Below are 15,092 nucleotides of genomic sequence, written 5' to 3' on the forward strand. Positions count from 1 at the left end.
TGTAAATTTCTAGTATGCGATCCGAAGTTTGTTGGAAATTGAATTATTCGAAGTTGCCAAGATGGAATTTTGGCACGTACCGTTAGCGTAGCAGCTGGCCCTCTCTCGCAGTTAATACCAGATCTGAAATATTTGATCTTTCTACCTTATTAAAGAGTTTATTTCAATTTTAACACGCTCTTCGTGCAACTGGGTCTTAATCTGACAGTTCAGTTATTGTAAGAATGCAACGGAAATATTCACTACTCGCTTAAGGAGTGAACTAGTGGACAGTTTCAGAGAGCACAATGCTGTTCACCTGTTGAAATAATAATTATTGTGTACAGTACCATCATGTTCAAACGTTCCTGTATGTATGTCTGCTATTAGTGTTGTTTTGAATGTATTGTTTATCGATCAACATAGGTCTCAAGGTGAAAACGAATTTGTTCAGAATACTGATGAAATAGGCATACGTCATAAATTCGTGCAGATACAATATTTTTTACTCGATTTTCAAATCAAATTGAAATCTGAATTGCAAATTATGAGAATGTTCACTCTCATCATTCTGCCTGCTCCCATTTTCCGCCTCAATCTCCTCCATCCAATATATGTTCGCAATATATTACTTTATGTCAATTTTAGTATTATTTACATTGAGATAAGAAATATGTCCTTCGGATTAAGAAATAGATGACACAATCATTCATTCAATGCTACTATCAGAAGCATCAACTACGAGTATGTCTATGTAGCCTATCAGATGATGTGGATCACCATGTGATGATTCAGAGCAACAACAGTAATCGTGATAGTCTCCGTAAATTTATGTTTGGAATAATGTTTGAATTCTATTCAACGGCCTTGATCTTATAAGAGCCATCGAAATGAATTGAATATCCTCTATGGTATAAGAGCAACAATATGTGTCATATGTGAGCTAAATACCAATCTTCAGATTATCACCATTCACTTCATAACTATTATTATTACGGTATTCTCTTGAAGGTTTTCAATAATTCACCTTTCTCTTATTGTTCTACTCCTGGATCAGCCAGGATCTTCTGCAATATATTGTAAATTTCTAGTATGCGATCCGAGGTTTGTTGGAAATTGAATTATTCGAAGTTGCCAAGATAGAATTTTGGCACGTACATTTACAATATAATCTCATCCCTATCTTGAAAAAGATTTTTTTTAAATACAATTATTTCAGATTATTGTATTGATAAATTGGAAACAGTGATAAATCAATGACATATCAATGAAATGAGTACATTACCTCTGGCAATCTAGTTTTAAGAGCTTTAATGACTATTAGTTTTTAGGGTTGTTAGGATATATCAGCGGTAGAACAAAACAAGACTCTGCTTATAATGTAAAAAATCAATGATTTTCCTGCAGAAGACCGATCAATTTGTGAAACACATTATATTAGAAATAAGGATATTTTCAGTAATTGTTAGATGCGGAAAATAGGCTTGAACCTTGAATAAAACTAGCCTAAAATGAGTATAATCACTCAAAAAAATTACGATATGACAGTGTAATTTGAGAAAGTGACTGAACTTTGAGAAATTTAGTGTTTTCAATTGAGATCTAGATGGAATGGAGGGTTCCTGTTCAATATTGGTGTTGACTATGAAGGGGTTCAACTATTAGAGTAGGGGGTGGGACTTTCACTTTACCAACTCAACCCATATAAATAAAATACTATTGGTTAAGGATAAATGGAATGCTAGTAATTTGATAGTTAGTTCAAAAGAATTTTTTTTCACAATGGTTTATTCAAGTAATTTAATCATAATGAGCACAATATTAGGAGCTTTGTTAGTAAGTTTGAGTTGTAACGGTTTACCGATAGATGAAGTAGACTTTTCTCATTCGAAGAAGTCTGACCCAGAAGAGAGCTCCAGTCTGATGGAAGTATCGATCGATTAGAATCTGTAGCTAGCTCCTGAAGGTGAACCATCATAGTTTATCTGGAAATGTAGGAAAAAACGGGTAAGGTGGCAATATTCATTTATGTAAAGAGTGACACGCTTATATTATAATATGGAGCAAAAACAGTTCAATTTTCTCTTGATTAAATAAATCATTTCTTAGATATTCTAAGATTTAATCTTGAGGCAACAAGAAATGAATGAAGATTTTTTTGCGAGATTAATACATGAGAAAGCTGGAGCTGAGTATTGCTGGAATTATTTTCCTTATATGCTCAATTAGTATCATTGTCTCTCAAAGTTTTCACAAATAGAATAAAAGAATAAACTCAGTAGTTGTTCCTACAGAAGCTGGAAAACTATAATCTATTTTACAAAAGAAGACCATGTTGAAGCGAAAGTTCATAGGGCTATGTGTAAATTTTTAGCGATATCATTATTTTAAAATCTTCATTGACAGAACGTAGTGAGGTCTATGTTTTAACTCGGATTTTTTTGTCTGTCTGTATGTAACGCGATTACGGCCAAACGCGTTGATAGAATTCCATGAGATTTGGCAGGAATATTCCTTTTTTAACTGCGCGTCGATGTATACTCAAGGTTTTTTTTGAAATTTTGCATTTTAAGGATAATATGAAAAGAAAAGGAATTTCTTCATACTCTGATATCACTATATATTTCATCTACTTTGAAGATAGGATTAATCAGACAATAGGATTATTCATAATCAATCAGCTGACAAGTGTATTATTCATTGCATGCATTACACAGATGTCTGGCCGTGTCTATTTCTATAAGGTAGGGTTTCAATATTTTTTATGATGCGTGCCCATCAGTATCAATATTCTCACATTTGAAAAACAAATTTAATGGGTGATTGAAAATATAATGAAAAATGATTAACTTTTTGTGTAGTTGAGAAGTTGATATTGTGGTAATTATTCATATTGAATGAAAAAGACTAAGAAATTGTCAAAAAACCACTGATTTATTGATAATTAGAAAGACCGGTTTCGTTTATTACACCATTGTCAAACTCAGTTTATCAGAGATTGACAATACCGGTCTTTCTAATTATCAATAAATCAGTGGTTTTTTGACAATTTCTTAGTCTTTTTCATTCAAAAATGATTAAAAGAACTAAATAATGCTGAAAAAATAATATTATTCTTGATTGGAGGAAATTAATTTTAAAATACTTTTATATATATTTTTATCAGATGGAAAGATTATCTGTTTTTCACGGAACTGGATTATCATATGGAATACTAATTCAAACGTGAACTGGATTTATTAACATAAGTGATTTTTTTGATCTTGGAGAAAACAAATAACAGTTTTTAAGAGTAAATTATGATTCAACTGTGAATTGTGATTCAACTGAATCAACTAGAACAGGTGACATCAGATACTTGTGCATGAGAAAACTGCGTGAGGTCTACTGCTCACAGAGTTACTAGCTACTGTGGCAACAAAAAAATCAATTAGGCTACAGCTGACAAGTTAGTGAAAACTTCATGAATATGAATCTTGGATCTATCGATTAAAATGGATAATTACCAGTCCCACAATGAAAGACAACTTTATTATAGGTTACAGAAACTCTAGGATGGTTGGATGTTATGACTGTTTTTATCATACACGTACCTTAGGCACATATCCATTTTCATCAGCAGTATAGTCAACTCTTTGAGTTCTGCCATCAGGAAGAAGAACGTGGTAGGAACCCTTGGCTACTTCTCCATTCCTACTCTCCATGTGACCAAAGTCATTATTAGATGGAGCGTCTTTCACTTCATAGGCGAATTCATAGTTGACTGGGCCCTGAAAAGTTGAAAAATATTGGAAATTATTTGTCAAACTGAATTTTAATTCGGATAGTCTCAACAAACAACGGCAACAACTGATAAATTTAGTTATGTTGTAGCATGACCTACCTTACAGAGCATATGATGCAGTAATACTGTTATCTGTTTAAAACCTCGTATTTTCGGTTAATTTTCCAGTTTTCAGTCAAATATAGTCATCGGACAGAAAAATTAACTCCACCTTTTTTTAGATCATGATACTCTGAATGGCATGAAATCATCCGGAACTCTTCAATGAGTACTGAGTTACAAATTTTTAAATGATATGGGTAAAATGTTAAGAATAGAATCAATTTCGATTGATTTCAGTTCTTAATCAACAATATCTTCCGATTGTCACCATTAAAAATAATTATGGGCCTAATTTTGTGCTCTACAACCTAAGACCAGGTATAAGCGCTCTATCTCATATAGATTTCTAGGTAGGGGAGAAGGGGGAATGCCGGTATGTTAGGCAACATCCTTTTTAGTTTTTGGTAAAACTCTTAATTTTGTCTGGTAAAATCACCTGATAACAATGTTCCTTATATTTTGAAAAACACCTAATTTTCCACGAATATCATCATCTACATTGTCCTCACACTGAGATTTCGCACGATGTTATCTATATAATAAAAGCGAAATGGCACTCACTCACTAACTGACTCACTCACTCACTCACTCGAAGAACTAAAAATCTACCGGACCAAAAACGTTCAAATTTGGTAGGTATGTTCAGTTGGCCCTTTAGAGGCGCACTAAGAAATCTTTTGGCAATATTTTAACTCTAAGGGTGGTTTTTAAGGGTTCAAAGTTCGTCTTTTAGCATGTATATTCTTCTTTTTCTCTTAATTATAATATTGGAAAATGTCCATACCATATGTTAATATAGAACTATAATCTGGAGAGAGTACCTCTTCGAAACAGTTGTTAACTGGTAACTAAATTAATAATTTTGTGAGGTTTGAATTAAGTTGAGTTGACTTTGTTAGGTTGGCACCAAGTTGAAGATTGAAATGCATTTATCGCGGAAAAATTGATTGGGTACTGCTACTTCAATCAGAGCTATTCCTGGGAATATTATATTACTAGCCGTCAGGCTCGCTTCGCTCGCCATATCCGTTTAGCCAGACGTTTAGTCTGGACCCCCGACTGGATCGTCCTAACATATGATAAAAATGCTCAAATGAAAAATGCAGGCGAGCGAAGCGAGCCTGCTCATCTCAGTCTTGGACGATCCAGTCGGGGGTCCAGGGGGCGGGGCCCCCTGGCTAGACGGATATGGCGAGCGAAGCGAGCCTGACGGCTAGTAATTTCATAAGATCATGCTGTATGACGCGCATTAGAGCACCTCAAGGATCAAAAATTTAACACTAAACATTTTTGATACAATAATCAGATCTCCTTGTACTCTCCTTGTATTAAAAAGCTCATTCTCTCCGGCTCGTCGAGGTTGTTCAAAATCATGTATCATAAGTCAAATTCGATCTTATAATGGAAAATTTATTGTTTAGTGAACTTATATCTCCTACAGAAATTCTATAGTTGACCGAACGTAGTGAGGTCCACGGTATTTAGATGTTGTTCTATATACCGTGGTGAGGTCTATGTTTCAACTTGATTTGCTTTTGTCTGTTTGAGTGTCTGTATGTAACGCGATTACGACCAAACGCGTTGATAGAATTCGATGAGATTTAAGGCAGGAATATTCCTTTTTCAACTGCGCGTCGATGTATACACAAGTTTCTTTGAAATTTTGCATTTTAAGGATAATATGAAAGGAAAGGGAATTCCTCTATACTCCGATATCACTATGGCACAGATGGCTGGAGTGACACAAGACAAATACACCGTTTAACGGCGCATGCGCTTTGTATTCAATCGTACTTCATAGCCACTCTTTCATGAGCTGTCTTATGCCCGGTTGCAGAGTCGTTACATATAATCAAACATAGCTATGTGAGTCATAGTTTAAAATCACTCACACAAATGTTTGGTCGTTGCACAGTCGTTTGCGGAAGCCCATTTAGCTATATCTCGAATTAGCATCACACATAGGTCACACTGCAGCTCTATTCACTTTTTTCCGTACATTTCCGTCTATGCTTCTATCCAACCAATGTCTTGGCATCGGGAAAAGTTTTAATCGACATCACTGTGAACATACCTAAAAGACCTTACATAAAATTGATAAACCATATGGCGACTCTTGGCTTTTGGCGAGATTTCTCACCATATTTATTTGGTGCAATAGCGATTTGGAGCTTATAAACAACTTGAAAAAATCTGGTGTGGCGCAATCACACAACTTCCCTTGCCGTTATGAAAATTGATTACATGACGCTAGTGTTCACACGTATCTCAAGTCTACTTATAAACAAAGATCTGAGCCAGCTGGTGACAGGAAAATAACGCTGGAGACATACGAGGTCTGTTATCTCTTCATAGTGAATCATTTAATAGAATCAACAGACCAATACCCAAAAAAAATTTTTTTTGGACTCAGGGGACCTTGAAACGTATAGAAATTTGGAAATTGGGGTACCTTAATTTTTTTCGGAAAGCAATACTTTCCTTACCTATGGTAATAGGGCAAGGAAAGTAAAAAAGCTATCACAAACTCTAAAATGCATGTGGTGGGAGTAGATATTGGATTTAACAGCACTACTTCTAGCCCATAACTTAAATGACCGTTTTTAGCGATTGGAGACATAAATAAGCTCAATTTGACGACTCTGCAACGAAATCATGTGTCTAATTGGGAGTTTTTAGTTTCATGGGAGCTATAGTTTACTTTGACATCCGTGCAACAAGGTGTAGTGGACTTATGGCTTCATAAATAAGTTAAATGCCTGATTTAAACTTTATGTGACGACTCTGCAACCGGCCATTATGATCTCATATACAGCGCGAATTCGAACGTGTATAGGGCATTCATATTGCTTTCTCTCTTGAATTAATGAGTCTTTCTCAATTTGAATAGGCTATTAATAATTATTATAACTGATAAACTGAAAATTCAGTTGAAAAATAACTAAAAAAGTAACTGATAATCCTAAATAAAAGAAATTGGAGATTAAAGAAATGTTTATGATGTTAAATATTGTCTACAACTAAAATAGTTGTTGATTAATTTCTATGATGATAAATATTGTCCATATAGAAATAATTAAATGAAAATTAAAAATAAAAATTGAATAAATAAAAGTAAATGAATAAATTAGTTAAGAATAATTACTGATCTAAATAATGCTGGAGAAATTATAATATTTTTGACTGAAAAACAATTATGGAATATTTTCATCAAATGGAAAGATTATCACGGAAATGGATGAATACAAATTCAAGCGTGAACTGAGTTTGTCAACATTTCAAACAGGTGACATTAGATACTTGTGGATGAGAAAACTGAGTGAGGTCTACTGTTCGCAGAACTACTAGTAACCTATATCTCCATACACAAAAAATGGTCAATTTCTATATTCAAAGCTACGTATCTCGGTAACACGTTTTTATTAGAATATAGAAATTGGCCATTCTATGTGTATGTAAATATGGGTTAAAGTACACTCAACAATGAATATCCTATTTTTCGACCAAATTTGACTCAAAATACGTCATTATTTAGAACCGCCTTGACGAGGATTCATTTCCTTTGAACCATTTTAATTACCTTGCCAAAGTTTCACATGTTTCTATGGAATATTTCAGGAATTATTATATGACAGTTTTATAATGAAACTCACTGAATCTTCTGTATTTCCAGCCCGAGGAACTCGAAAAGATGATAGATCGGCACTCACTACAGCCACAAGGCTGGCTGACAAAATGCACACTGCAATCTGTAAATTATGATCAATAAAATGTTGTAATTAGAAGGTCAATAAAAATCCAATAAATCAATTATACAATCAATCAATAATACAAGGTCTATAATTCAATTATGGCTGCAGATCTTTTGATAGTATATTTTGCATAATTCAATATTATACTCATTCCACCAGTTATATAGGCTACTACTTGATAGATCCAGCATTCTGTAAGAATTTTGATCTTATCAATAAAAATTCAATTCAGTTGAAATAAGTGTATTGTGATTATTGAATTCTCCAAATGAACAAAGAAGCAGGTAGGCAGACAGCACTTGACGTGGCGCAGTAACAGTAACATGTTATAATTGGACCAACTCTCTAATTGAATTTTCAATTCAATGATCATTCTTCAAGTATATCAGAATAACTTATGTGAGTCTGTAACTATTCACCAAAAATAATTTTATCATTTGAATGTGTACCTGTTGTAAGCTAATTATGATCAGCTGGAATAAAAGGTACTCTTGACCATCAATGAAACCCATTTTCCTACATTTAAATGCAAAGAAACAGTAACTTACCTTCATGATGAGGATGTCCTAGAGCTCTTGTAGTGGCTACAAACAGTTTATGTCTTATCCTGAGGTGATGCTAATATTTATACTACCAAACTGCAAGGTATTCCTCCCTCTGGTTAGTGATGCTCCTTGATAATAATAGCTACTTAATTTCTTAGTAATTTTGGGTCAAGTGCAACAATTAATACACCTCAGGTTGCTCTTTGTTTGAGAGAGCTGCAATAGTTCCAACCTAGACATTTGCTGTTCTGACCACAATTTTAATTAAAATGTGACTTGATGGAGTGAGTTTGCCTGAAGTAAATCGTACCTCTAATCAGTGCAGTCTCGACAGTCCTTCAATAAGCATTGTTGAAACTTTGAATCGACACTCCACCCAGGATAATCACAGTGTATCAGTGGCAGCAGCTTCAGTTTAGTAAGTAAGAATAGTGATTATAGCTAATCGTGAATTTTCCAAATTACGGTACTGTAACTTTATCTTGAGACTTTTTTCTAAATTCATTAACATACTTTTTCTTATTATTCTGTAATGAACATCATAAAAATTACTGAATCATAGTTTTGTGATCAGTTCTATAGAAAATACCTATAACCAAACACACTCTTTCCATGATTATAAAATGATTATTCATCCAATATAATACAAGTTCATGAGGACCTACTGGCAAAAAGTATAATAGGATTGAGTTATAGGAAAAAAGAGACTGTATAGAAGAGGGAAACGATATTTGTATCATTTTTTCATGTTAATTAATCATTCTTATTTGCATATTTAGTCCGGTATTGAACTTGATACTGCAATATGAGAGTGAAGAAAATGTTCATTCTACATTTACTAGAATATTCACTCGTCTTACTCGTAAACCAGATTTGTAATATACTGAGTACAGATACAGAATAATATTCTGTATACTGGCACTACCTCCGTAGACATAGCCTCCGTAGTGCATGACAGGTAGTTGATGGTACAGTAACTATATTACCCACAGTATGGCATTTGGATTTTTTTTTCCCGCCGCCGCCATGAAGATTACAAATATTTGAATTTTGCAATGGAGCTTATATAGGATTATAAGTAAAATCGCTTGCTTTTACTTATTAAAGTATATTTTTGTGATTATTAACTTCGATATAATTTCTTTCATGTTCTTTCTATATTCCCAATATAGTTTTGGAACTTGAAATAGTAAATCGTAGATAATAGCGAATAAAAATGAAAGGAAGGTAATGTAACCTGAAAGCAGAATTTCCAAAAAAATACCTTAAAACTTTTGAAATGTGTCATGATTTTGTAATAAATTTTGTTCCATTGACAAATAATAAAGTTCTCATATCTATTTCTAGAAGCATGATGGAGTTCTCGTCACAATAGATTTCATAACATTTTAATATTTTGTTTTATTCAGCCAATAAGTATGACGAAAATATTGTAAAGCACAACATTGAATATAAACTCTGGAAGAATCAATTATTCTAGCCATAGTACTACTTGATGAATTTAATAAACATGTAAGAAATTCAAAAATAACACACATAGCCATTTGAAAAGCCGTATTTGACCTACGTATGCCCAGCTGGCTGTCTGTCGGTAGAGCATGAGATATTTTAATATTTCTGACAATTTGACACCTGCTGAAATAAAAATAGCATGTGATTCTTACCAGCTCTTTGAGGAGCTTATACCAAATTCTGCTATCAGCCACTGCAAACTGCTGCTGCTCTGTCAATCGGTAATTTTTACCGCTGCATTGACTAGTTCCGCAATAATTATAGATGTTGAAAAGGCTGTAATACTGCTTCGACTTAATACTGAGACTCTGTATTTCAATCAATTGGATTTCATTGAATGAGTTGAACCATTTAAATAAATCTTGAAAACGTATTATTTCTGAAGATTTGATGATCGGTACTGTATATCGCTGATTCATCCAACTTATTCGATGAAGAATACAGTTGGTTGATAATGTTACTAATTTGTCAATAATGATAATAAAAAATACTAGTACAAGATTGGTCATGCAAGAAGACAGGACTAAAAATGAAAAGAACACCATTCAATCAATAAAATATGTAATTACAATAAAATCAACGAGCAAAAAATAATATATGAAATAGTAAAAGCAAAAAACAATATGAGAAATACACAAAAAAATATCACGGCTCGCTCAATTAAAATTCTTATTCTGCTCAATCGCATCAATTAACAACTTTCATGATTTTAATATCAGCATACATTTTACAGATTCCTATAGCTCAATGATTTGACTCGCTTCTGCTTATCAAATTAGAATTTTCTATTTCAAATTCTCAATAATATAGAATAATTCAATAATAATTGATACTTCAAATATAAAATCTCAAGGCATAGGTTCGGCCGTCAGTGGAAATTAGATAAATAATTTATCTTGTGTACTTGAGCTTCTATAAATCTTATTATGCAAATAATAATACTGATATTTATGTACATTAACTGAGCATATTTAATAATTTCAAATAGTGATATATAATTTAACATTTAATTCTCACATATACATATTTTAAATATGACTTTTCCCTTATTAATATTACTTGCGCAATTAAGTCTGAATCAACCTTGATTTTTAAGTTATACCCTCGACGAGTTAGCTTTATGAAAACTCTATCAATTCGTAGCACTGAGGAACCTCTTGAATAATTATTATGAACTCACGTGTAGATTTTTCACAAATTTTGATGATGGCCAGGATTCGTCTCGTGTGTCCTAAGCCTTTTCTGGTGGGCTGCTGTCGTCTTCTCCAATGGGGATATTCAATTTAATAACTCACGTCATACAGCGACATCACTGAGTTGAATGAATATAATTTTTAAATACATAAATCAAACTTAAACTTTGGCAAAAATTAATTATTGTACAATAAGTGATTCAGTCTAATGCTCTCCTAATTGGTGAGTGTTCCTGGTGACCTCTTGGTGCTGTTGGTCTTCCCCTATTCTCTCTCGACGATACTTCCAACTTTTTTAATTTACATAAAATTTGAATATCTCTTATTGGCGGATTTTAAATACTCCGCGATGACATAATTTAGTACTGTCAAATAGTTCGTAATACAATAACATATTACTATATTAAGACTAAATATTTCTATCTTAAACTCTTATTTTTTATCTTAACTACATAGTTTTGTGCATTCTATAACAATTACAAATTTTTATAAAGACCACGTGGAGATTTTGAATTGAATAATTTTTGAAGAACAAATACTGTATTTTGATTGGTACATCCCCATACTGTAGTAGGTATTAATGCCTAGTCCTCCGCCATTCAAGGTTCAAATAGACTGTACTAAATATTTAATTATTACTTATGTTGTATGTTTAATAATTTCTTTGCCTTCGGGCCATATCCAAAATATAGACTATACAACAATTTTATACAAATTCTATTTATTTAAACTTGAATTTTAAAAAACTTTTGAAGTGAAAATGCACTTACTTTTTGTATAGTGACGATCGTTTCGACCTGTTGTTGGTCATCATCAGACTGTGGGAATTCACTCAGATGACAAGGCTATGTGTGGTAAGGGATGAAGGTGGTGGAATAGGTTGTGGTGGGGGTTGGGTTGGTGGATATTTAGTGCGGCGGTATTTTTGAACTTTGGACTATTTTGTCAAAGAGTGTGTGGGAAGAGAAATTTATTTGATCATTTAGGAGACTGTTGGGAAACTGTTTTGTGTGGTTGTAGATTTCGTATTGTTCTAATACATTGAGTTTTCTGCTTTTTTGAGAGATATGGAGGATTTCAAGATTGGTGGCGATGTCTGTGTATGTGTGGTTTGTGGATATAATATGGTCAGCAAAGTTTGAGTGGCTATGTGGTTTATTAATGGCTCTGATGTGCTCTTTGTATAGTTTTGATTTTTTATACTGATTTTTGCATAGTTGGGAATAATGTTATTGTGTAAACAAAACTGGTTGAATGATATGGAAAGGGATGTTTTCATAACCTTGATATGAGTGTTCCTGTATGCATGGATCCATTTTCTCCTCTCGGCGTGATTACTCTGTTGTATTTTATTTGTAGAAATATATAGAAATATTTTTGAATCGGCATACTATTGCTGCCTATCAATTGCCATTATGTGATTGGTGCATGCAAATTATTTCAGTATTCATGCGCCTGGTAACCTCCTATTTCCTGGATACATTTAATTATTTTTATTAGGTTTTTAATAATTTTTGTTCATGCTATAAGATACAATAAATATTTTTGTGTTTTCTTAATCGTTTTTTGTGACATTTTTTTGACATGCTTAGTTTACAAACCCTCTTGTCCTAGTCTTAATGAATGCTACCTAGATGCAATTATTTTGCTAATGAGTGTCTAATTAAATTGTAGATGTTCAGCTTGGTCGTTATTGATATTGCTGACAAGCGTTGTTTATATAGAACCTAACCTCAAATTCACACAATATATTATTATTCTATTAAATAATTGAGAAATAGATTTTCATTTCAAGTTGTTAGCCATAATCTTGGCTTTCCTAGTCGTTATCGTCTTATCTAGATATTTGATTGATAACACCATTGGTGACAGATATTTTTGCTATTCTGTCTGAGACCTCGTAATTCATTTCAGTTAATGAAATTTCTATTGGTATCAAAATGTACCGTCAGACAATATTGTTTATATTTAGTGATATTTCTAATCTCAACCACTGCTCGTGGTAATGCAACTCGAAAATCATATCAACATCAATAGCTATTGTACCAACATGTTATGGGTAGAATACTCAGTACTGAAGAGAATCAATCAGAGAAGTCAAGACGTCTTTAATCAGCACTTAATCATGGTTAATTATTTCATGAAATGTTATATTGAATTGAGCCACAAAAAATATTTTGAAATTGGATTATTTGAAGTTCGATCCAATAAATGGGATGAGGAAATACACAAAATTGAAATTTATCTTTCTACATATTTATATAGATCACTGGTTCCCAATAAGGTATCCGCGAAAGCTCTAGAAGTGGTCCGCGAGAAGTCCGAGGGTAGGAAAATTGATGTTTTAATCTTTATTAGTGTTTTTTAAAGTTATCTTTTTGTGTATATTAAGGTATAATAAATTTCTCTTCGAAAATGATATATCAAACTCATCTTAAGTTCATAATATGTTTCCAATCGGTAAAATAAGTGATAAGTTTCAAATGTCTAATGCTATAAGATAGGACTTGAGAGTTTTTTTGGAATCTTAATGGCGGATTTGTACCATGTGACCGAACTAACCAATCAGAAGCGTGATAGTCAATGGCCATACTGTGGGTAATATAGTTACTGCAGTTGATGGTAACGTCAGCACAGGTAGGGCTCCTACACCAATAAAAATACTAGCTGATATAGATAAGCAGAAATCAACAAATTTTTATTGGTGTAGCGGTGTAGGATCAGTGAGGATAGAATGTAGGTAATAGTGCTGCCTCCTGCCTTACTCATGGTTGAATGCAGAGCGGGAGCGTGCTCGACCCCCCCCAACTCCCTGGTTGGATACCTCGCCTAAGCCGTCTCAAGTCTATATTGCAAGCGTTACGCGAATTGACCATACCTCTAGTTCTAATGGGAATATTGCAACATAAATTTATAGCGATGGCTTCCTCATATTATTACCTAAAATTTAAATATATATTAATATACCTTTTCATCGTAGCTGCCACTGTTTGCATTTTAACCGTGTACAAACCGAAATACTATGATATTTAATGATCGCACATACTTCCATTTTATTCTATGAACTATTATGCAAGCGTTCAACTGAAAATGTATTTGATAGAACTTGTAATGCATGAAGAGGACCTTTCCATTGATATATAATAATACGTACTTGGTGGTCACAGAGCAACAACATAACTATGCTTTGAAGAGCCGAAATAATAAAATCATCATTACTTGAAACTATACCATCAATGATACAGTACAATTGATTTGATGAGTTGACATATTCATTCACATACACTTTTCCCTGTATCATCCATGATTCATATATGTACTGCGCATTAATATGTTTTTTTCTACACTATTCAACACCAGCTTGATTCTGAATTTGTTTGATTTCCAGCTACTCATTTCATAGAAAAAAGTAATATTGATAGAACTACCTTTGTCAAACAATGATTTTTTTCTCCTAGAGAGTCAAAACAGGATTAATTATTCCATTTTGAAATGCATTGGTATTTAGCTAGTCTTTCATTTGCCGAGAATCTCCGGTGCGGTTAAGACGTACGTGGCGCGGTATAGTTGATTTTGTAAAGATATTTTCGAATATGTACTGTTGTGAGTATGTTATTCTACTATTACCATAGTTTGCTATATGTGTGTATTGTAAAGTTTAAATGATGTGTTAAGTGTGAAATGAATGTAATAATTTATATGTAAATAAAGCCTGAAAGAAAAAATCATCAAATTAATGAGTGTGACCTGGCGAGAATACATCATATTTCAGGAACTCAATACAACTGGAATATCAAAGGTTACTAAGCTTACATTATATTTTCATAGTTCTATAATATAATTGCAATATCGGTCAAGTGTAGTTTTAGAGCAGAGTCCATCTCTGACGTTTCATTTGAACGCATAATTTGTTGTTCTGTGATCATTAAGCCTACGTATGATTACAAATCAATTTGAAGGTCTCCTGTGTTCTAGAAGTTTTATTAGAAGTTTTTTTTCTCTCAGTTTAAAGATTGCATAATAGCATATTGAAGAGAATAGAAATGTATGCAAACGTTGAATATAACCATTTTAGCTTGCACACTGATAACTAACGAACAGTTGTAGCTAAACTAAAAAAGTATGACATCAAATGCACGGGATTATGTAAGGAAAACATGGAAATTAATTTTGTTGCGATATTCTTATTAGAACTAAAGATATGGACGATTTCCGCTCCACTCTA

General features: G+C 33.0%; 1 protein-coding gene across 2 annotated transcripts in view; it reads right to left on the bottom strand.

The window, feature by feature from the left end:
* Positions 1-1,727: 1,727 nt before the first annotated feature.
* LOC111051454 (myosin-2 essential light chain-like) overlaps positions 1,728-15,092 on the bottom strand; it is a 29,303-nt gene continuing 15,938 nt past the window's right edge. Inside the window, exons 1-4 of one of the 2 annotated variants that reach the window (XM_022337974.2) lie at positions 8,166-8,287; positions 7,519-7,614; positions 3,573-3,749; positions 1,728-1,964 (exon numbers count right to left, since the gene is read on the bottom strand). In XM_022337974.2, the coding sequence (XP_022193666.1) occupies positions 1,920-1,964; positions 3,573-3,749; positions 7,519-7,614; positions 8,166-8,171 (324 nt within the window). In that variant the 5' untranslated portion in view covers positions 8,172-8,287 and the 3' untranslated portion in view covers positions 1,728-1,919. Of the gene's footprint in view, positions 1,965-3,572; positions 3,750-7,518; positions 7,615-8,165; positions 8,288-15,092 lie in introns of those variants that run through there. The other variant, XR_005570752.1, reaches the window with a different exon arrangement.

The sequence above is a fragment of the Nilaparvata lugens genome, chromosome 3 (genome assembly GCF_014356525.2).
Source record: "Nilaparvata lugens isolate BPH chromosome 3, ASM1435652v1, whole genome shotgun sequence".
NCBI lineage: Eukaryota > Metazoa > Arthropoda > Insecta > Hemiptera > Delphacidae > Nilaparvata > Nilaparvata lugens.